Source organism: Amblyomma americanum, chromosome 3 (assembly GCF_052857255.1).
Source record: "Amblyomma americanum isolate KBUSLIRL-KWMA chromosome 3, ASM5285725v1, whole genome shotgun sequence".
Lineage (NCBI taxonomy): Eukaryota > Metazoa > Arthropoda > Arachnida > Ixodida > Ixodidae > Amblyomma > Amblyomma americanum.
Genome location: NC_135499.1, coordinates 211,195,750 through 211,216,919, shown reverse-complemented (window position 1 = coordinate 211,216,919; position 21,170 = coordinate 211,195,750). Strand labels below are relative to the sequence as shown.

Here is a 21,170-nt window from a genome sequence, read left to right as displayed (position 1 = left end):
TTTATTTTCTTTCCTTTATCGCTATTTTCGTAACCAAATACATATACGTAATGAAGCTTAGATCGCTGACGGCGAGATAAATGTAGAGGGAAAACAAATATTTCATACAAGCAGAAACTACATTCGTGCCATATTCGTGAATTGCTTTGTATGATGCATGAATCATCATCGCATCTTTCTTAATGTCCGACCGACGGGGGGGGGGGGGGGGGTTCCTATAAGGAATTCTCTCCTCTTCTTGGTATTTGTTACGAACACTCGACTGACTTCCTCGCCGCAGCCAAGGCTATGAACGTCCATCGCTATGAAATATGACAATGTGGAGGAAAGTAAGCCTCAGGTGCAGCGCCAATTCGCCGTCCGCACCCGCAAGCACGTGCGCACGTTGGAGCTTCGGAGCGAGCACGCGAGCGAGGCGCCGAAGGGAGTTTCATAGCGCGAAGAGCGAAAGGAAGAGAACGGGGGGAGGGGGGGGGGGGGGGGAGGGCGGCGCGGACGAATGCAGGAGTGCGCGAGCGGGAAAAAGGCTGGCAAGCTCAACGAGCGCGCGCGCGCGTCTAGTTCCGAAACGACTTGTGTGGCGGCGCTAGTTGCCTCCTCGCTGTTTTTCGGCTGCCGACAGGCGTCTCCCCCCCTTCCCACCGACGGAGCGCCCCCTCCTCGCGCTCCCTTATTTTTCTTGAGCCCGCGCGGGGTTCCCCCCTCCCTAAAGATGGGGGAGCGGCGGGACTAGGCGGCAAACGCGCCGTGACCGTCGGAGCTGTGCGGCGTGCGGGACGGGACGTCGCCACCTGTGCGAGATGCAGCAGTCCCAGCAGGTGCCGGTGGAAGGCCCGCCGTCTTCGCTGCCCGCGGCGGCGCGCACCAAGCCTTCCCGTTTCTCGCTGTACAGCATCGAGAGGCTGCTGGCCGGTGCGGCGGCTGCGAGTCCGGCCACGCCGCAGCCGCCCTGCTCAGCCTCCTCCTCATCCGTGCTCGACTTCAGTCTCGCTCAGCATCCATCGGCCAGGATAGGTGCGTGCCACGCACCAATTTGCTTCGTATCGTAGTGTGATTTGCGCCGTTTCTTTGCGTGCATTCGCAGACGTTCGAGCGGTTGGCCTTCCTTGTTGAGACGTAGAGTACGTGTTTTTCTTCGGTTTCATTCAGCTGTAGGTTTGTTGTAATGTTTTTTATCGATAAGAAGGCTTGGGTGCAGATAACAGATACACTGCCAAGTATTTTCAGGATGTCATACTTTCACGATGCTTTGTCTATGCGCAACTTTAACGTGCGAAAAATAATAAATTGTCTTTAGGAGAGGCCATCACTTCATTCCTTCATTCGTATTTAAATACAAGGTCTCAGTGTCTCAAAATAGTATGCTGAAACTTATAACGATGCCTGTGGCTGCAATACGGACCTTCACATGACACATGCAGTTCTTATGCTGTCTAGCATTAAATAGTGGAGTTATAAAGTTACAGCACACGAAGGCTCTGAGCACACAGCTGTGGCCTGCACTTAGCTGCATAGCCAAAATGCTGTCTTTAGTAGGGAAAAAAAATGTGTAGAGAACTGACAACACACTGCAGCGGTTTCAAACGCCTCGCTGCTTTTCTCGCACAAAATGATCATATATCAACGAGATCACTTCGCACTCAGTGCCTTCAATGCTGTTTTAACTTATATTCGCGCTTTCTTTACTCCACTGTTGGAAGAAGACGTGACGAGGACCAGCAGCGCACTATCGGCAGATGTTTATTTGCACGGAAAGGTGCACTAGTACCACCGCTACCTAACTTACGCACAAAGAGTTCATTGCTGCATGCATTTTCCTGCTTGAGCCGATAAAGCAGTCAAGCTTTCAACGTATTACTTCTGACACGCTCGGAGCACGTGCCACCTCGATTCTTATTCGTCTTTGTCCCCGTGAGTAATTTTGACATACTAACCCTCAATTTTGACTTTGACACAACACGCGCTCAGAGAAAAGTTTGTTCAACATGATTTTCACGTGCGCTACCCCCCATGCGTTAGATAAAATCCCAGTTTTTTTTTGTTGTTTTTTTCACCCCAGAGTTAGCGGCTTGAAATTGCGCTAGACAACTGAACTTTTCGAAGATAACCTCAAGCAGCATTCGCTATAGCGCCCATAAGAGCAGCTATGATTTCAGTTAACAGTGTTTTGGTCACGTTGTAGACCGGTAATAGAGAGTATGCCACGAGAAACCGAAACTTCCATGTTAGTAAACTGCCAGTAAAATGCAGTCACACATGTTAGAGGCTGCTTATTGAGCATGAAGGCGTGCATTGTTCCTACTTACACCTTGCTGCAAGAGCATGCCTGTAATACATTCGGTATAAGGCGATACAGGAACATGAGCCGGAAACACCTTGCTTTTTCCTTGTGAAACGTACTGGATTCATGCGCGAAGCTCAACGGGCCTGAGAGAAACCACGCTGAATTATTTCTTCCCTGGCTACTTCATGCAGCATCGATTTTCTGACTAATCAATTTTATTTGCATGGAACAGGTTATGTGAATGTAACTGCACTGTTGATTTTTGCGTATCCCATTCTTTATTTACTACTATTATTATTGCTGCTAATACTATTCCTAAAATTCAGCTTGTTAAGTGCTATATACATTTCATTCTTGAAGTATCTAATGATTGATTCGAGCGCTCATAGTGTGCGCTTCGTACTTTCATTACTCATAAAGTGCGGCGATTTTGCTGGGAGAATATCTCAAACCCGCTTTCCTGTTTTATGCCAACTAAACTCTACAAATAGGCGTTAAATGGGTTACTATGATTGAATTAGACTAAACACATTCTGTTTGTGCATATGCAAAGAAACTCATCTTGCCGAGCGAAAGCTCTCATTCAAAATTAATAGATTAATGCAGACCTCAAGACAGTATGTGTCAACGAGCACCCGAGTGATCAATCTGCAGCAGTCATGGGTGTGTGTGTGTGTGAGACAAAAGAAATAACTGTAAACATTTACTATGAAATAATATCCTGTACGTAGTCAGAACAGGTTCAAGAGCCACTGGTTAATCAGTTTAGCACATATTAATCCAAGTAGTTCAAGAATAAAAGCAGAGCTAAAGATTAATAACATAATCGACAAGGAAATGCATGGATTAACGCAATGAAGGTGTTGCGTTTATTTATCCTTCACATAATTTTTGTCAGCAATCCCATTGAATATCTGTGATATTTTCTTTGCGATAAGTCGTGGCGAATATATTGCTTATAGAACCGATAATGTTATAAAAGGAATTCAAATATTAGAAATCTAGCTAGAAGAGCTTTGTCTTGCTCATGCAGGTGTTCATATCGCAGTGACGTATTGTGGAACTTAAGTTGAACTGTAGCATGGGCCACACAGAATGACGCTACGCATTGTTCTAAATCCGGTGGTACTAAGAACACCAACGGCAAACAAAAGAAATAGAAATCAGAAAGAGCAGTGAATAAGTGACAGTCCTTGTTCAGGGCTCGAGGTGGTTACGTGTTGGCGTGCTTTCAAAAATAGCCCACAGCTGAAGAAGCATGTGTTTAACTCTTTACATAACGTTTGCAGACGTTTTCTTGATAGCTCCGTGCCGTAAATAAAATAATTGCATTAAAAAGCTACCGCTGCCACCTTCCTTGAACACTGCTCACCATTCCTACCTTCACAATGAAAAAACAGCATAGACATAATACGCGTCACTTCTTATCTTCACTAATGAGGCCTTTTGGCTATGAGATTCAGTGCCTTCCTTGTGTTTGTTGTTTGTCTGATGAGTAAAAACATTAGCAGCTGCCACGAAACAAAGCACTTGTGAATTTAGCCAGACAAAAAAAAAAAAGACACTTGTTTGCACAGTACTGGTACTAGAGAGCCCGTACGCTTTACTGTCATTCAGGGGTCCCAAACACGCGATCCGCAGGGCCTTGCTGTGCGGTCCAGTGTTTCTAAGTATTTAAGCCTTCTTACCGGACGAACCTGACTCGTTGACACAACGGGATACGTTATAGCTTATTCGCTGGTATTAGGTGCTCGGTTTTTTATTTAAAGAGATAAAACTTATTTGGGGGGCTCAATTTTTGTTTTTGTTTTTTAAGAAAACAAACCAACAAACATCGTTAAAGCAGGACCAATGTGGATGTATAGAATGCGTGTCTTTGTTTGCGCAACTGTTTTTTTTTTTACTTCTCATTTAGACCAGCCGGACCCTACTATATGCGTCGTGAGCTATCGAACACGGAAACAGAAGCAGCTTGCTTTCTTTGGGGCGCAGAGACTGCCGGCTCGCACCCGGGATCCGTGAACGGCCGCTCCAAAGGTGGTGGCAGCTCCTTCTGCTTGGCGGCCTCCCCTTCGCTTGACGCCGGCGCGGGTGACAAGGGACCGACTCTGTCCATGCACCAAACGGGAGCGGATGAGGCAGGGCTGGGCAACAAGCCCCGCAAGATACGGCGCAGCCGCACCACGTTCACCACCTTCCAACTGCACCAGCTGGAGCGCGCCTTCGAGAAGACCCAGTACCCGGACGTGTTCACGAGGGAGGAGCTGGCGCTCAGGCTGGACCTCAGCGAGGCCAGGGTGCAGGTACGGGACTGCATGAACCCTGTCTGCTGTTCATGCTGCGCGCATGCGGGGTGAAGGTGCCAGTTCGGTCGGAAGGTCGTGGTTTCGCGCAGGGGGAATGGGTTGGCTGTGGAAGACGAAAGGCGTGCGCCTTCGCGGCCTCTTGTTGGGTTTAGGCGCTTGTAAACATGAGAGAGGGAGAAAAAACGGGGAAAAGAGGAGAGAAAGACGGACAGAGAGACGGACATACATACGTACGTACACCTCGTGTCAAAGTATACGGCCCAAGGGGTTTGCTTGTGAGGCTTGCTGTGTGCCTCGCTATGCATTTTCAGTGACTGTAATGTCTCGGAAAAGGAATGGCTTCACATACTCAATCTTTCTAAACTGTGGCCTGCTAGAACTGCCAGGGAGCTCCGCTGAACAGCTTAGAAGCAAACTCCTTGGGCTGCATACTTTTGACGGCGGCTGTACGGGCGGACGGACCATTCGTATAGCTTGAATGACTTATTCAACTCACTAAAACAATCAGTGACCTTTCCATATATATATATATATATATATATATATATATATATATATATATATATATATATATATATATATATATATATATATATATATATATATATATATATATATATATTTATACTCACAAAATCACAAAAATCGGCATTATTTTAATGCTTGCAATCCGTCAAGATCAACTGCTGGCGGCACTGCCGTTGATGCTTTCTCGAGCTGATCTGAAGAAAAGAGTAAAATGGCGCAACTTGAGCGCTACAAGCGAAAATATCGAATTCGACAATTATTAAAAAAAAAAAATTCAAGTGCAACAGCGGCAAATTGGCCGTTTTCGAGGCGAGTTACGTCGACGAGAGAACGTTAAATGCAACACATAATTATAACGACAACCTTTGCAGCTTTTTAAAGAGAGTTTTAACACCGTATGGGGGGGGGGGGGGGGGCGAGGTCATTACTTCCGTCTTTGAAGTGCATCAATATCGTTCCACAAGACATGCAATATGCCATTCTTTTGACATATATGCTACGTGTGTGAGAGTTTGAGAGATTATAATGAGTTGCAGGCTAAATTAATAAATAACAGAAAAAAATTACGGGTACGGAGTTTTTTTTTCTTCTCAGATTTGACGTTCAGGATTTTCGGCGTTACGTTTTTCTTGAATAAGAATAGGTACCATTCAGGGCTATTTTCAAATGTCTTCTTTATAATCAGCGCACTGAGCAAGAATTATAAACATGGCTTGTCCACAGCGGAATATTTACTATATCTTTATGTTGTAGTGCGGCACTAAGGAAGTCATATTGCATTGAATGACAAAATGGAGGTTTTGGATATAGCGCTACGTGTTTTACGAAACATAATCTATTGTAAAATGAAAATAATTACGTTACGAAACACAGGGTCTACTGCAAAAAACATATGCTTGAGTGCGTCGTCAGTATTTTCAACTTAGAACAGTAAGGTGAAAAATAGGAGGTTTGAAAGTAGGTTGTCTTTAAATGTTCAATTCCTTTAAAGATGCTCGAAACAGCCGTACGGAACTCATCCTCAGGACATTTGCAGCATTATCTGCACATGATCAATGGCCTTCCTTTTCCCGAAAATTCTCTACACAGGTGTCGTTTTCCTTGTCAGTGCCTTCAGCGCTATCCCACGCCATTTAGTCAAGGAAACCTGCATGCGTGGCTAAATCCTTTCAGGAGCAATTTATCATTTCGATTCAAGACTAATATTTTTCTGCTTAAATAGTATATCCGGAAACCCAATTCATCTAAGGACACCTTTCTTACAAAAATGGTCTGTAGACAGTCTATAGACTTCTTATAGACTCTATTGCCTCCCTTTAGATATTTCTTTTTGTCTATTCAAAGTCTATAGACTGTTCATAGACAAAAGTCTACTAAAAGTGTATGGCCATAAATCTACAGATTGTCTATAGATTGTCTATAGCATTTGTATTGCCTATAGGCTGTTCTCTAGGGGTTGTCTATAGTCTATAGGGGATAGTCTATAGACTTTATAGACAGAAGTCTGTGGACTGTCTAAAGAAATTTTTGTAACGGCCCATGTATATGGCCAATTCATTAGTTTTCCAACGAAACACGTCAACAGTCAACATTTTACACGCGTGTACAAAATTCCTTACGAACTGCCAAAACAGTTGGTAATAGTAATATTAAAATACCATGAAAATGCTTATTGACACTCGGTTGATCGTGGAACTATTTCCTTTTTTTTTCGAAGTTGCACGTGATGCTAGAAATTCAAAAAATAAAAAAATGGCATCGTTACTGGTAGCAAAGTTTGTCTGCAAAGGAATGCAGAGGGCGTGCTACTACGCTCGCTGTTTTAAAGAGCATTACTTTCTACGTTCGGAAGTTGGCATAAAAAAGCACACTAAGTTGCAGTAAGAAGGATGCTGAATTCACCCCAATCAAAGAAATCAATACTAGGAGGAGCGCAGTGTGAGAAAGAGCTGCCAAATCACAGCGTAAACAACTGTGTACAAATCGCCAAGTGGATAATAGTACCGAAAATAAACAAACAGCTGCGATTTGCGGTGACAAAAGTGGAAAGCGCGACGAGCACAAATTTGTGAAAATTGGCAAAAAAGCATCGGCTCCTTGGAAAGATAGCTTGTTTGCACACAGCAGTTATAGCAGAGAGGTGGGCGGGTTGGTTATTCTATACTGTGAAACATCGTACCATCATAAAAAGATGAATCTCATGAAGAGAGCAGACAGGAAGGAAGGTGACTGGAAATCACTCGGTTCTTTAGTACAGGGAGGAAATTCGTGTTCTTAAATTACAATGAAGAATTATTTGTTAGTTCAATGCTTCATAAATACAGGTAGAAGCAATATGAAAGGGAACACGCAGGCCGGTGGCGATGCGAGCCGATCGCGCGCTTGTGACTGTTATAAACAGCGGAGGCACTCCCTGTCGGGCTTTCGTGCCACCTTCTTTAGGATGTGGTGTGGCAGCTGTGCACGCCAAAGTGCTTTTTTGGTGCGTATTCCGCTTTTGAAATCGGATTCGCTGTTCTTAAAATTCGTACTCTACTAAACATCGCACGCGCGCACCGTCGGGCTTGCGACGGGGCGTGCCTCCAGTTTTCAGAACAGCCACTCGATCGGACCGCATCGACGCGGGATCGCGTGTTCCTTTTCATACTGCTTCTACCTGTAAAAAGGAATTAATCAGTCAGGTCGGCATACGGCTCTTCAAGGAGCCTTTTCCCTCAACTTTGAAGGGGATGTGCACATTGGATATGTTTCGTGCAGTTTACGACATGCCAGTGTGCTTGCTTTTGAAAGACGCTTGATGAACGGCGGAATGTGTGCAATTTTATTAACCGATTTTTTCACCATGAACAATGGTGACATGTCGGCGTGCCTCTTGTTTCGACACCCGCAAACATCAATGCGCGTTCTTAGGTAGCGTGCGCGAAAATAACACAAAGGTCCCCGAGTTGACTCTTATTCTTTCTGAGCAACAATCGAATGAAGAATCCTTGAATTGTTGCCCAGTGCAGGAACTAAGTGGGAAAACGGAGGGCGTACGCAGCATTCACGCTTGGGTCACAGCATTTCACCTTTTAGGTCCTGCTGCCACTTCCAACAAAGTTAGCGCCGCGTCTCCGCACGTAGCGAAGAGATAAACCAAGTATGAAGAGTGCCGACAAGGTGGTGAAGGAAAGAGCGTAGACGGGGGGGGGGCAGTGAGTTGGAGGGCGGGGTTCACGTCACATCGCTGCGCACAGAGCAGAAGCCGTCGCTTTATTGCTCCGTGACGGCACTGCACGCGGCGGCAAAGTGCGAGCGGGCAAAGTTTTTCGCGCCAGAAGATGGCGCGGGTATAAAGCTGGTGGCGAGGGGGACGCTTTCACGCCCCATCTGATTGGCTAATGAAATCACTGCGCAGAGCTCGGCGCGAGGTGCCGCCGGATGGGCCGTAAACGCGTTTCCCTGCCGTAGCGCGGCAAAGCAAACAGCAGCCCGTGACTGCTTGGGCGCACTCTCGGGTTCAGCCGGCTCCGCTCCGGCAGGGCTCGTCGCTGGGACATTCGCAATAAGGCCCCTTTCCGGCACCCGTCATCATCGACCGACTCAAGCGGCTCCTCGTATTTGCCCTGGCCGGAAATGACGTCACGCCGGAAGCGCGACGCTAATGCTCTGCGCGCAGACAGAAAAGCGCCGCGTACAACTACCACTGGCAACGGCGGGACGTTGCCTCCTTCTCTCTCTTTCCCCCTCTCTCTTTTCCACGGTCGCTAAACTCGCTTTTTGCACCCCTTTCGAGCCGTATCCTCTCCCCCTTAACCCCCTTACACCCCCTCCTATGCCAGCTCTGCTCATCTCTGTCAACCCCTACGCCACTGCAGCTCGCAGAGAGCGAGCCACAACTGTAAGGCGTGTTTACTTTGCCTTTTTTATTTTTTTTTCTTGCCGGCCTCTTACCTCTCTCGTACCTCTCAAAAACTCATTTTGAGCGGACTTACTTAGGGGCCAAACTAAATTAGGGCACCAACAGCTTCTCCTTGGCTTCCTCCGCCCTCACCCCTCGTTGCCCCAATGAGCCGCTGCGTCCACACGCGCTCCTGTCGCGATTCTTGCTTCTCAGGCCGCTTTTAACGCCAGCACGCGAATTATCAATACGTATTCGTGGAGTATAGCGCAGGGCGAGCTCATTACATGGTCCTTCCAGAGACACATTGTGCGGTGCACGCACATAAAGCGAATTTCTTTATTAACGCTCAAGCATATTGCTCACCGCCTCTGCGTGTACATTAGGCGGCTAGCAGTGACCCCGTCCTTTATACACACTTCTCCCGGGATCTCATCTTTGTTTCCCTTCTTTTATCCTTTTTTTCTTTCCGGCACTCTTCCTGTTCTGCCGCAAAACTGTCCCACCAAGCTTCCCCAGCTCTGTACAAACACGTGCCGCTCACTCCCTCGGAAAGAGAGGGGTGTATATCAATCCACGGCGAAAAAAAATCCCAGCGGCCGCGCTTATGAACACTTAATTTGTGTCCTCTTCGTAAAAGAAAAGGGCGGGAGAGGAGGTGAAGCAGCCGCCTCCTTATTAAGCGAGACACCGGGGGCAAATGGCGATTAGTTAACGTCTTTGGAGGACCCCGCGAGAGAGGGCGCTGAAAGCGCTAAGTGGCTATTCGGCGCAATAATGTTGTCTCTCTCTGGGAGGGCACTGCGTTACCTCCCGAGTCGGCTGCTTCGCCTTGTGCGAGCAGACGCCTGGACCGCCCCCTCCCCAACTCCGAGGGCCATGCAGTGTTTCTTTGTTTTCTACAGCCTTTCTTTTCCTTTGTTCGTCTTTCGCTTTTCGGGTGTCTGAGCCGTTCCTTGTTTCTCGTCTGCTCGTCGATGGTCCTTTCTTGCCTTTGCACCCTATATAGTGACCCAGCGTTCGTTGAATCTTTTGTTAAGCCTTACTCGCTTCTATCTCGTTTCTTTTCCGCCAACAAGGGTTACAATGTTGTCTTTGTCTCTGTATCCTCTCTTTCCCTCACCTGGAAGCTGTCTTTAATCGGTGAAGGCGTCGCCGTTCTGTTTGTGTTAATGTTGCCATTCCTTCGCCTCGCGCATTTCTGTCTTTCCTGCCATTCCTTTTTTTCTTTCATTTCTACTTTCTTCCTCTCTATTTCCTCTTTGTACAACGCACCCGAAACTTGTTTCTGGTGATTAACTTGGGCGGAGGAAAAATTCTTGCGGCTCCTTGGTTCAAGCGGTGTTAAAGATTTTGGCGCGAGGGGACAAAAATAAAAGAAAAAGAACGCAGTGAGGACGGGGAAAAGAAAACACAGTAACGGGATTGTTTTATTAATAAGATGAACTCTCCGCGCGTCTCAGACAAGCGAGGCCGTTTTATTAAACATGGTGACCATAAAAGCCTTGCCGGGTGCCTGCCTGCCCTCTCGCAAGGAATATATAGAATTTGCGTCTAATAACGGGTCCCGAGCAATTTTTTTCCCCTCCTCTTCCGCGTGCCGCGCTCGCGCGCGCAGATTAAGTAGGAATCTGGCATAATCGATTCATTTCGCTCGCAAATCGTGTTTCGAAACACTCGACCTGCGAGTACTTCGCTTTCCTTTTCTTTATCATTATTATTATCGTGGCCGCACTTTTGTTGCCCGAAAGGGCTCGGAGGCAGTATGTGCCGCAAGGCTTAAGAAAAGCGCGCAAGAAGCTAGGGAATTTGAACATTGGCTTTTGTCTTGTTCGCTTTTGTTTGGGATGGCTGACGCAGCCACTTGGAACTGGGTCTTCGGTAAGGTGCCGTTATTCTCGCAGAGCAATATCGAACCAACTTCTTGTTTTTGCATCGCCGTTCAAGAGATGGTGTTTTTTTTCTTACATATCTCTTTTCGCCAATAATAGCGGGAAATTCTTATAGCCCGGAAGAGAGGATCTAGGCGATTCCAGGTTCTTTCGCGCATAGAGTCGAATTGTCAAGCTTAGACTACTTGGATCTGTTGAGGGCGTGTTTGCGGATGTTGCGTGTATAGAAGAACATCGAATTGAAATAGGTTTTAAGTACATCGTATATGTTTATAAACCTTCTTTTTACTTTTACGAAGTTCGTATGCACTCAGTATATGGACTTTGATGCTTCTGAGCGGCGGACTAACGCGTTGACGCGCCGAGTATACTCACGTGTCTTGTGTCTATATACCAGCACATAGTCAGCGATTATTTCTAAACTACGAGTGAGAACTGCACGCATTTTTTTATTATTTAGGAATTTTTTAAAAACATTCATGATGCCTTTAATGCCTTTCCGTGTGTAGTACCAGAATAGAAATAAGTTCGCTTCCTTTGAATTTTCCCTTTAAATTTTTTGTCTAACAGGACAGCGCAGCTAACTATATGAGAACTCAAATCGGAAAACATACCACTGGGAAATAAGGGTACCCCGCAGGGGTCAGTTTTATCGCCCTTTTTATTCAACACTGAGCTGATCACGCTCCCTGGAAAACTTGACGGCGTAGAGGGTATTAGACGCAACCTATATGTTGATGACGTCACGATATGGATGAATCACGGATCAGACGGGCAGATCGAGACGGCCCTACAAGAGGCGGCGGACGTCGTAGACGTCCACGCCCGTTGGGCACGACTGGAATGCTCCCCACAAAAGTCGGAACTGCTGGTCATCCATATAATAATGAATGGGCCTGCAAAACTGAGCCGAATAGGATGCAACTGAAAATCCAAGGCAACGAAATTCCGGAAGTATGCATGATACGGGTGCTTGGAATGTTTATACAATCCAACAAATGCAACAAGGTAACGCTGGACAGGTTGACGACCTCGGTCCAGCAAACCATAATTAAGGCTCATTAAGCGCGTGGCGACTCGGCGACAGGGCATGAGAGAGCGCAGCACATCTCGGCTCGTTCAGGTTTTCGTCCTCAGTCGGCTCGTGTACGCCACCCCTTGCTTGGATCTCAAGAGAGCAGAGAGTGAAGCGCTTAACTTAATATGCCCACCGCGAGACTTCTGTCTCCTGGCGTCCACAACACCTTTGAAGAGCTCATTGAGGCACAACTAACATCGCAAGAGCAGCGGCTCAGGTAGACAGACACGGGGCTCTACATTTTGCGAAGCTTAGGCATACAGGGCGAGGACCCTTCAGGCCAGGCGATTATACCTACAGAGATGCGCGAACGCATCCGGGTCAAACCTATCCCCAAGATCATGCAAGCAGGCCGTCACGAAAACCGGAGGAGGGACAGGACGTAAGCAACCAGTATCGAGGGGATGATAGTGCTGTGTATGTTGATGTGGCACATTATCACATTACAGGCAAAGACGCTTTCGCGGTGAGCGCGGTGAGCATCTCCCACAGGGTAGCGGCCACGGTGGTCACGGACCGAGTGGAAGAGGCCGAAGAGGCTGCAATAGCACTAGGGACCGTTCAGGAAGTCACCAGCACAATTCTCAGTGATTCCAAAACGGCCCTTCGCAACTTCGCGAGGGGACGTATCTCTGCCACTGCATCAAAAATTATTCGTACGATGCCAAAAGATATTAAGGAAGTGGATCTGGTGTGGGTCCCGGTTTACGCGGGCGTTGCAGGGAATGAGGCCGCTCACCAGTATGCTCGAGGTTTTGTCAGCCGAGCCGGTGAGGGGACCTCGGACCCCAATGTCCCCAGGGGTGAGACGCTAATTACATATCAGGCCATAACCAACTATTACAGGGAGCTTAGAGCGAGCCTGCCTCCTCCACACGATTCGCTCAGCCGCGAACGGGCTACCATGGGGAGGCGGCTTCAAACGTGGTCGCAGCCAAACCCGTGGACCTATTCCAATACTTTTCCCGATTTGGTAAATCCGTATTGTAAGCTATGCGGTGAGCCCGCCTCCTTAGACCACACAATCTGGATCCGCGTGCGGCAGATCTAGTCACGTCTCCCACGCTTGAAAAATGGGAAGCTGTTCTCGCCAGCCCGGACCCGGACGTTCAGTCCCGGGCCACGGCAAGAGCGCAGGAGGTCTCCGACAGACTTAAACTGCCGGCCACCTGAAGCGGCTGAAGTGACCCAAGAATATCATCATCCTCTTACTGACAATAAAGTTTCTCTCTCTCTCTCTCTCTCTCTATCTTTTTAAATTTATCGAACCTTTACATGCGATTAAAGAAAAACGAGCTTGGAACAAAAAGCTACCATACTCCGCACTTTATTTTTTTGTGTTATTCTGAATACTGTTGCTTTTATTACTGCCATCACCATCACCTCACAGTCCGAAAGCCGAACTAAGGGCGAAATCACTACAGGATTATAACGATCATTCTCTGTTGTTGACGTCCACTGTAAGCCGATCGTCACTGTCACCGCTTTTCTCACCGTGAACTCTATTTTATTTAGTCTCCCATGATGCATTGAGTGCTTTGTAGCAGTTGGTTCCTCTGATCACAACACGGTGCCACGGCTTTCTTTCTTTCCTTTCTTTTTTTTGTAGCAATAGCTACAGCCGTTTCGATCATGCTAGTTCCGAAAGGCCATTCGGCATGGTCAGACAGGGACAAGGGAGATGAGGGGCTGGCTAAGACACGTGTGAACTACGCCAACAACCTTTGAAATCAAAGAAAGCGTATTGAAATGTTGCTGTTTGTGTGTTTTCAGTGGTAACATTTACTTCGCTCTATTCGGTATTAAAGATTATTGGCGTCCGTCTTATATTCCAATAGAGTACCTTCACCTAAAAGCTGGCTGGCACTCTGATTTTAGAACTCGGAGGTATTCAGACGAATTTCTCACCGCTGCTTAAAACGTGGTCATGGTGCAGAAACAAAAGCTGCAGATTAGTCCCGATACATGACTGCCTAGCTTGTAGGCGCCGTCATCTAGCGCTAACCGAAGCTGGCCGTAGGTCACGTGCACAATTTGGTTAGGAGTTTCCTAACTCCTGTAAATAATGAACTCTGGGCAATTTTAGGGTCCTGAAATTGAGAGCTCGGAGATCCGGGCCGATATAATATAGCGATCCTTTTCATTCCATTCTGTTTCATTGTTATCACACCCTCTAAAAGCAGCTGTAATTTGAGAAAGATTAAAAACTAAATCGAAATTTAGCTACTCTGTTATTGATCAAAGAATGTTAAGCCATAGTTTGGGCGACTGGCAAATGGCCATCACGCCTACAACTAGCCGCACTATGTCGTCACTGTTTATCACATACTGTGTTGATTATCCTGCCTCAAGGATCCTCCTGGCCGCCTCGTACATAGGGCTTTACGCCCCCGTATCGAGAACTACGACGTTCAAGTTAATTATGGAACTAGACGCAAGCAGTCTGACGTTGAAGCTTTCCCATTCACCGCTACCATCCGATTCACTCCCTGACTTCATGTGTGCTTACCATTTCTCGTTGACCTCCGAGCCGTGGAAGGATCTTTGGATTTACTTTTTCATAACCTTCCTGTCTACTCCATCACCGCATCTTCCCTCCCGAGCACTTCTCTTGCAAGCTCGAACTTTGCATTCGTGATAGACTTCTTTACAGCCGCGACTACCTCTCCGTTTGGCGCAAATGGCTGCTGGTCATTCGATACCCCCGTGCTAATATCTGCGTTACATTCTGAACTACACTGCGTCGGCGGTACTAATGGCGTGGTATGCACCACTTCATTCGTCAGTCCATCCTCTCGTGTGTCGTCTGCCAACGTCGCAAAAATCCTCCTCGCCACGCTGCCGCACTGTTGCAGCCGTTGCCCGGCCCTGGTCGCCCCTCTGACCTGGTCGGGATCGATTTTCAACAACCAGTCGGTCATCGTGACCAGTGTTGTCGTTGAGCAGTTCACGAAAGTAGCCCCCCCCCCCCCCCCCCCCTCAAAAAAGAAAATGTCAGAAGTAACCAAAAGTAGCCAGTTCTTTTATTTCGGCGCCAAATCCGTCGAAATTATCAAAAATAGAAGAAAGAGCCCAATAACATTGAATGCTACTAGTCTATAATCAGCTACTATGTGTGTTACCATGATACCATGACGCAAATTGTTAATGTTTATTTTCGGCAGATCACCGAGCACTCCAAACACCATATGAAGTTTTCTCCTACAGCTCGAACTTGAGATTCCACATTCATCTTTTTCCCATGCTCGGTTTTGTGTCGCGGCAATCTACGACAAAATGTACTCCAACACAACGTTTGAAATCAGAAGTGACAGGACTTGGAAGGCGCCTTTCGCGACGTCAGGTACCACAAGATTCTTTGTAAGCTGCTGATTCATGCTTGAAGCTTAGCAGGTTGTGTGGTACAAGTTGCTTTGAACCATTTGCCATTGTCGGACTTTGAACTCCTGAGAAACGCGCCAAAAAATGATGCGGAAGTTTTAGTATTTCTGCCGGATTTTGGAGCTTGCTATTTTTTTCAAACTTACAGCATTCAACCGACGAAGATCCGTCTCAGCTTTAGGCAGGCGCGGTTTCAATCGAATTTCTACTTGCCTACGGAACGGAAAATTATGCGAGTACTTATTTATTTTGGAAATGCGCCCTCTATTTTTATCCTGCCGTGGTTAATCTTCACCGGGAGTGTTATATGCCATCTTATCGCGTTCACTATTTTGAGACTGCTTATGTTCTGTTGAGTAGATCCGCACCTTCTTCTCACATATTGAGCCCCAGTCTGTGCGAAGCCTTCGTCGGATAGATATGGTCATGGAGTACACCTTTCAATGTCAACTAATGTAAAATTTTGCTCTGGCGTCTGTAGAATCTCTCCTTTTATTAATGCTAGAATTTCTCCTGATGTTAGTAATGTATTGCATACAAAGGATAAAATTGAGGTTAAACTTCTGTGCACTTTTCTAAGTGACGAAAAAATGTCCTTCATACAGAGATAAACAAAATCGAAAAGTAGCGAGGACTCTGGCCCGCTGGTCCCCAGCGATGAATCGCTGTTCAGGGACACACTCGAGATAAACACGAAGATTGGGGTAACCTCTGAGTTTAGAGGCCATGCGTGACATGTAGTGATATCGCGCTGGTGGCGAATTCTCGGAGATTACCTTGATTGTTTCTAAAATTGGTAATGGAGTTGATGGAGTGTTGCTGCAGAGTGATGGGTTTAGGTGGTGATAGTTTTTGACTCTGTACGGTGTCGGGCCGTTTCATTTATCGGGCACACTGTTACGGCGGTGGCGATGTCTTCAGCGAAGGCTGCATGCCGGCGCCATGTGGTAGTGAGGACAGGTGGAGAGCTCTATTGTGAACAAACTGGGAGATGAAGCGTAGATGCTGCTGAGTGTTCAAAGCTCGAGCGTGTGCTCGGCGGCGATAAGGAGGCTGTTTTCAAACAACGTTTTCAAGCCGAAGCGGCTTGCCTTTATAGGGATTCACAAGTTTAATCAGTCTTTTGTAATTCCACTCGGGCGCGATTAAGTAAAGAACGCGCAGTGGAAGACGCCCAAACGATAAGCAAAACACATTTCATGGTCAGTCTGAAGTCAAAACTGAACAAAGCGTCAAGTGCAGGAAGTTTTCGAATATCATGGAAATTTGAGTGCGTTGCCACTAACCTGTAGTTCTAAAGAGGTCCTCTTTTCCGGCTGTCTTTTGCAACTCGTGCGGCACGAGTCACTGAACCAAAAGCTTCTAGGTAGTTCATGCCGTAGAGCACGTAGTCCGTGGAAGCAAAAGGGCCGGTGTGCAAGCCGATACTGCGTCTTTCCTGTCCAGGTGTGGTTTCAGAACCGGCGGGCCAAGTGGCGCAAGCGAGAGAAGGCCATGGGCAGGGACAGTCCTCCCGTGGTGGCGCCACCTTCCTGTGGTGGTGTCTCGCCCTCCGACCGCGGCCTGGGGCCCTTCCTGCAGGCGGCCTGCGGTATGACTGCGGCCCGGGCCGAGTTGTTCGCGGCGGGGCCGTTCGGCGTCACCGATTTCTTCTGGGGAGCCCCCTCTGCTGCACTCGTCGCACCCGCCTGGCCCAAGCTGTACGGGGTCAGCACTGTGTCTTGTCACTCACCTCCCTGACTGCCTGCCGCCTGCGGCCTTTGAGACGCGATGATTGAAGATGCGGATGGTGATGAATACTGACCTAAGCTTGCAAGCAATTAGACGACAAATTCAGCACAATACGAGCTCATAGCGGCCGCTGTGCGGTTTTAAAAGCATAAGTAATTGTAAAGTTCATAAACCTTTATTTTAGCGTGCTTACAAATCTATAGGTTGAAGTACGTTTTGAAAAAAATAAATAAAAATACGCGCTGATCAGAAATATGATGCGGCAATCCTGCGAAAGCAGTTGGATTTACACTCGATGGTTAAGTTATGTTCTTTCTGTACGCTGAGGCTTCACACACGCGACAGAACTTTTCTGTGTTGCGCTTTCGGCTGTGTTCTGTATGCGAGTTTCAGTTTTGGATTACGCCGGAGTCCATCGTCAGAGATCAGCGAGGAAGTGTACACTGCATGCGCTTAGGCGATGGTTTTTTGTCTCCTCCTGTAAACCCGTCTATCAACTCTCTGTGTGCTTGAAATAGAGGAACGTAATGTAATCGATTAACACTCAATAAGGGCTTACAAAGACATCATCGCCACTTATCCAATCCCGCGTTTTCAGGGGGGTTTCGTTTATCTCGTCGCCCAGCGTCACTTGCGCTTAGTACGTTCTTTTGTTCGAGTCGCATTGAGAGCACGTAAGGGTGTTTCCAGGAGCGCAGATTGATACCATCGTCACAGTTTACGCGCTACTTCAAGTGGGAAATTGTAGTGGGCTCTTGCGTTTGCCGAAACACAGCCTGAAAAAGAACTCACGTACACAACTAACATTAGCCCTCCGTCACACCGACGCAGTACATGCTTCCCGCACTGCTGCCGGCGCCCCCGTGCCCTCCGGCCGCTGTCCTGGACCTTGGCTCCAAGAAGGCGCCGGCCAGACTGCCGGCATCACCGCCATCCGTGATGCCGTCGTCACCGACGTCATCAAGCCTCGACATCCTCAGGGTCAAGGCTCGCGAACACGCCGCCAAGAGGGCCGGCGCAGCGTCGCCCAAATGCGCCTCACCTACGGCAGACAGGGGCGAGCCGTCTTGACTGCGGCGTTTGGTGCGCCGGTTGAGCCAAGTCCACCAACGCGTTTTTGCGTCGTCACCTCCGAGGAAGAAGTGACGTCACTGCGAGTGCAAATGCTCTGCCGTCTCATGGGATCGGACATTTCTTCGAACAAGGGCTGCGCAGTGTGCGAAGAATCTGGGAGAGTAAATTAGTACTGTGAAAGTCTACTTTTGTTCGCCACCGGCCCTCATTGTGTTTCTGGGAGGTGTTTAATATTTAAAACGATTGTTACTGTATTCAGTGTTCAAGTGAACAAAACAGAAACAAGCGATGCTGTATTCCTGAAGAGAGCACCTTCACTAAGTCTTGCTATCTATGGAGCATCATGCCGCTAGGAAGAAGTAGTGCGTCGCGATGAGAATTACAAAATATGCGCATCTTCTGTACATTGTATTTCTGCTCGCACTGCGCGAACTTCGGGTAACTGCGAGATTACGAAGCTTCCTAAGCAGGATTATTCAATCTTTCTGCGAAATAGGCGCTGAGCAAAGATAGCCCTTAAGATAACCTACTACAGTGAATTACACTTGCATTTAACACCGGGATAAAAGAGAATTATGGTGAAAAGATTCGCAGAGGCAGTATAGTGTGGTCCCCCACATTTTTCGAGCATTATCTTTAAGTAACTACTAGAAATCACGATAAGACAAACAGGGGAGGTTGTTGCAGAAAGGCTTACACTTTTGTTAGATTGCATCTTATGAAGTTGCTTTATGTATGCACATATGAAAAACTGGGTTTACATTATTCGGTAAACATACTTTCGAAATGCATCGTACATAGCAATGGCTTCGTGCATGTAGCCTTCATTAAATCATTACAGGGGTCCAAACTTGATTCAGCTCAAGCAGACACTTGAAGCCGGTGCTAAGCTGTAGTAAAGGAAATTGTGTCAAAGCTTTTCTGATCTTAATGCGAAGTGCTATATTTTCTACCAGTGGTTATGCGCACAGCCCAGCTAGTGTAATAACCAACCAACAAACATGCGTTCGTCCACTAACTATCCCCTTGTAAAAAGGTAAAATATTATTTTGGTAATTTGTGAATGAAACAAAAGAAAGAGAAATTTTTCTTATAATTTATACTGTTTGATATGCTATAGAAGATTGAAATAGACAGGATAATAAAATGGGGTGGAGTGCATTTCGCAAGCACTCACATGTTATTAATAGCAGCTTACCAGTGCCTCCCAAGAAAAAAATATACAACATTCGTACCTTTTTAGTACTCACCTTTGGGGCTGAAATTTGGGGGATGACGAAAGGACTTGCGGTTAAACAACGGACAACGCAGCGAGCTATGAAAGAGAAAATAAAATGAAAAGAGTAACGTTATGAGATGGGAAAGGAGCAAAGTGGTTAAAGGAGCAAACGCGAGTTGACATCCTAGTTGAAATGAAGAAGAAATGGGCATTGGCAGGACAGGTATTGTGAGAAACAGATTATGAATGGCCTCTTAGGGCAACGGAGTAGATTCTAAGAGGAAGCATTCGGACCAGGATGCGACGAGGAGTCAGGTGGGTGGATGTGATTCGGAAGTCTGTGGAGATAAAGTGGCCACAACTGGTGCATGCATGCATGACAGAGTGGACTGAAAGTCCGTGGGAGAAGCTTTTGTCCTGCGGTGGACGTGGATTGGCTGCAGCCGCTGGTGCTGCTGACGATGATGCATTAGTCCATACGCTTTTAGACGGTGCACAACGGTGTATACTGGTTGTCAATTTGCTTTCGCACTCAGCATGCCTTGCAACATCCAAGACGTCGTCGGGGCCTCCTTCACACAGGAGGGAGCCTGACGGCGGTCATAAGTACCGCATCTCGCTGCTATTCAATGCGGCAGAGTTTTCTGCACTAGGTATCATGACACATTCAGTTGTTATGAAGCGCAAAATGCTCAACAGTCTTCACCGGTCAGTTGTCGTATTGAGCGCGCTGGTACCTGACCGCTGCGGTCTCGAAATGTCAATTACTTATCACTTAAAGCCTTAAGTGGTGGAGAAATAAGTGTAAGAAAGCACAGATATCGCTTATTATAATCTTTTGCGCGACACAGGGTATACTATTGCGGCACCGACCTACGAGAGCGCATTTCTCTCATGTACTGCATTTTAGTTTATTTCATGGGATTTAACGTCCCAAAACGACTCAGGCTATGAGAGAGGCAGTAGTGGAGGGCTCCGGATAATTTTCACAACCTGGGTTCTTTAACGTGCACCGACATGGCATAATACACGGACCTCTAGCATTTCGCCTGCATTGAAATGCGACCACAGCCGGGGTTGAACCCACGTCTTTCGAGTCGGCAGCAAGGCTCCAATCAACACGTGAGCCTGAAACTGTGCATTATGACGACGGAATATACGACCATGTATCTATTGTAAGCAATGGAACATGGCCAACTGAAGTACTAATCAATTAGCGCGGGTAGACCTACTAAACGTGAAAGGCATGAAATTCCGTGTGCATGTTTTTTTTTCATGGCACTATCCAAGAATGGGCTCTTAGAAATTCATTCCTTCAGGAAGTGGAAAGTGCTAGTGTTTCATGCGACCTCTTCCAATGAGTTTGGGCCGCCACCTTGTTGACCTCATGTAAAACTTGGAGTCCTCCTCCACTTTTGCGGTGAAAAGCGTCACTACCTTATAACCGGCTTCACTTCCCTGGTAGTGATGCTCACAGCCCGTGAAAGACAGGTCCACGGAAGCGTAAAAAATGCTAAAATCCTGAGACCGTGTGAAGACAAGTAGGTAGGAAAGCCGCGCTCGCGTAGCAAATTGTGCAAGTTCGGCACGGCTCTGTCGCTTGCCACGGCTCCCAGCCAGAAGCGATGGGCTGCCAAACTAGCCGTAGCGGTACATCATGAAGTTCTTGGCAAGCACGGCAGCACAGTGCTGTTTCCAGCGAATGGGCGTGCCGGTTGTTAAGATAGCACGCGCATTGCGCTGCTCTCAAGGAATCCTATTGGCACTCGCTACATGCTGTTTGTGCGTACTTTTGCC

General features: G+C 47.2%; 1 protein-coding gene across 1 annotated transcript; it reads left to right on the top strand.

Annotated features, from left to right (window-relative positions):
• The first annotated feature begins 800 nt into the window (after positions 1-800).
• Positions 801-18,185, top strand: LOC144124377 (uncharacterized). The gene is made up of 4 exons (XM_077657005.1): positions 801-1,014; positions 4,277-4,587; positions 16,796-17,056; positions 17,912-18,185. The coding sequence occupies exons 1-4, from the start codon at positions 801-803 to the stop codon at positions 18,149-18,151; spliced, it is 1,026 nt and encodes a 341-aa protein (XP_077513131.1). The 3' UTR covers positions 18,152-18,185.
• The last annotated feature ends 2,985 nt before the right edge of the window (positions 18,186-21,170 follow it).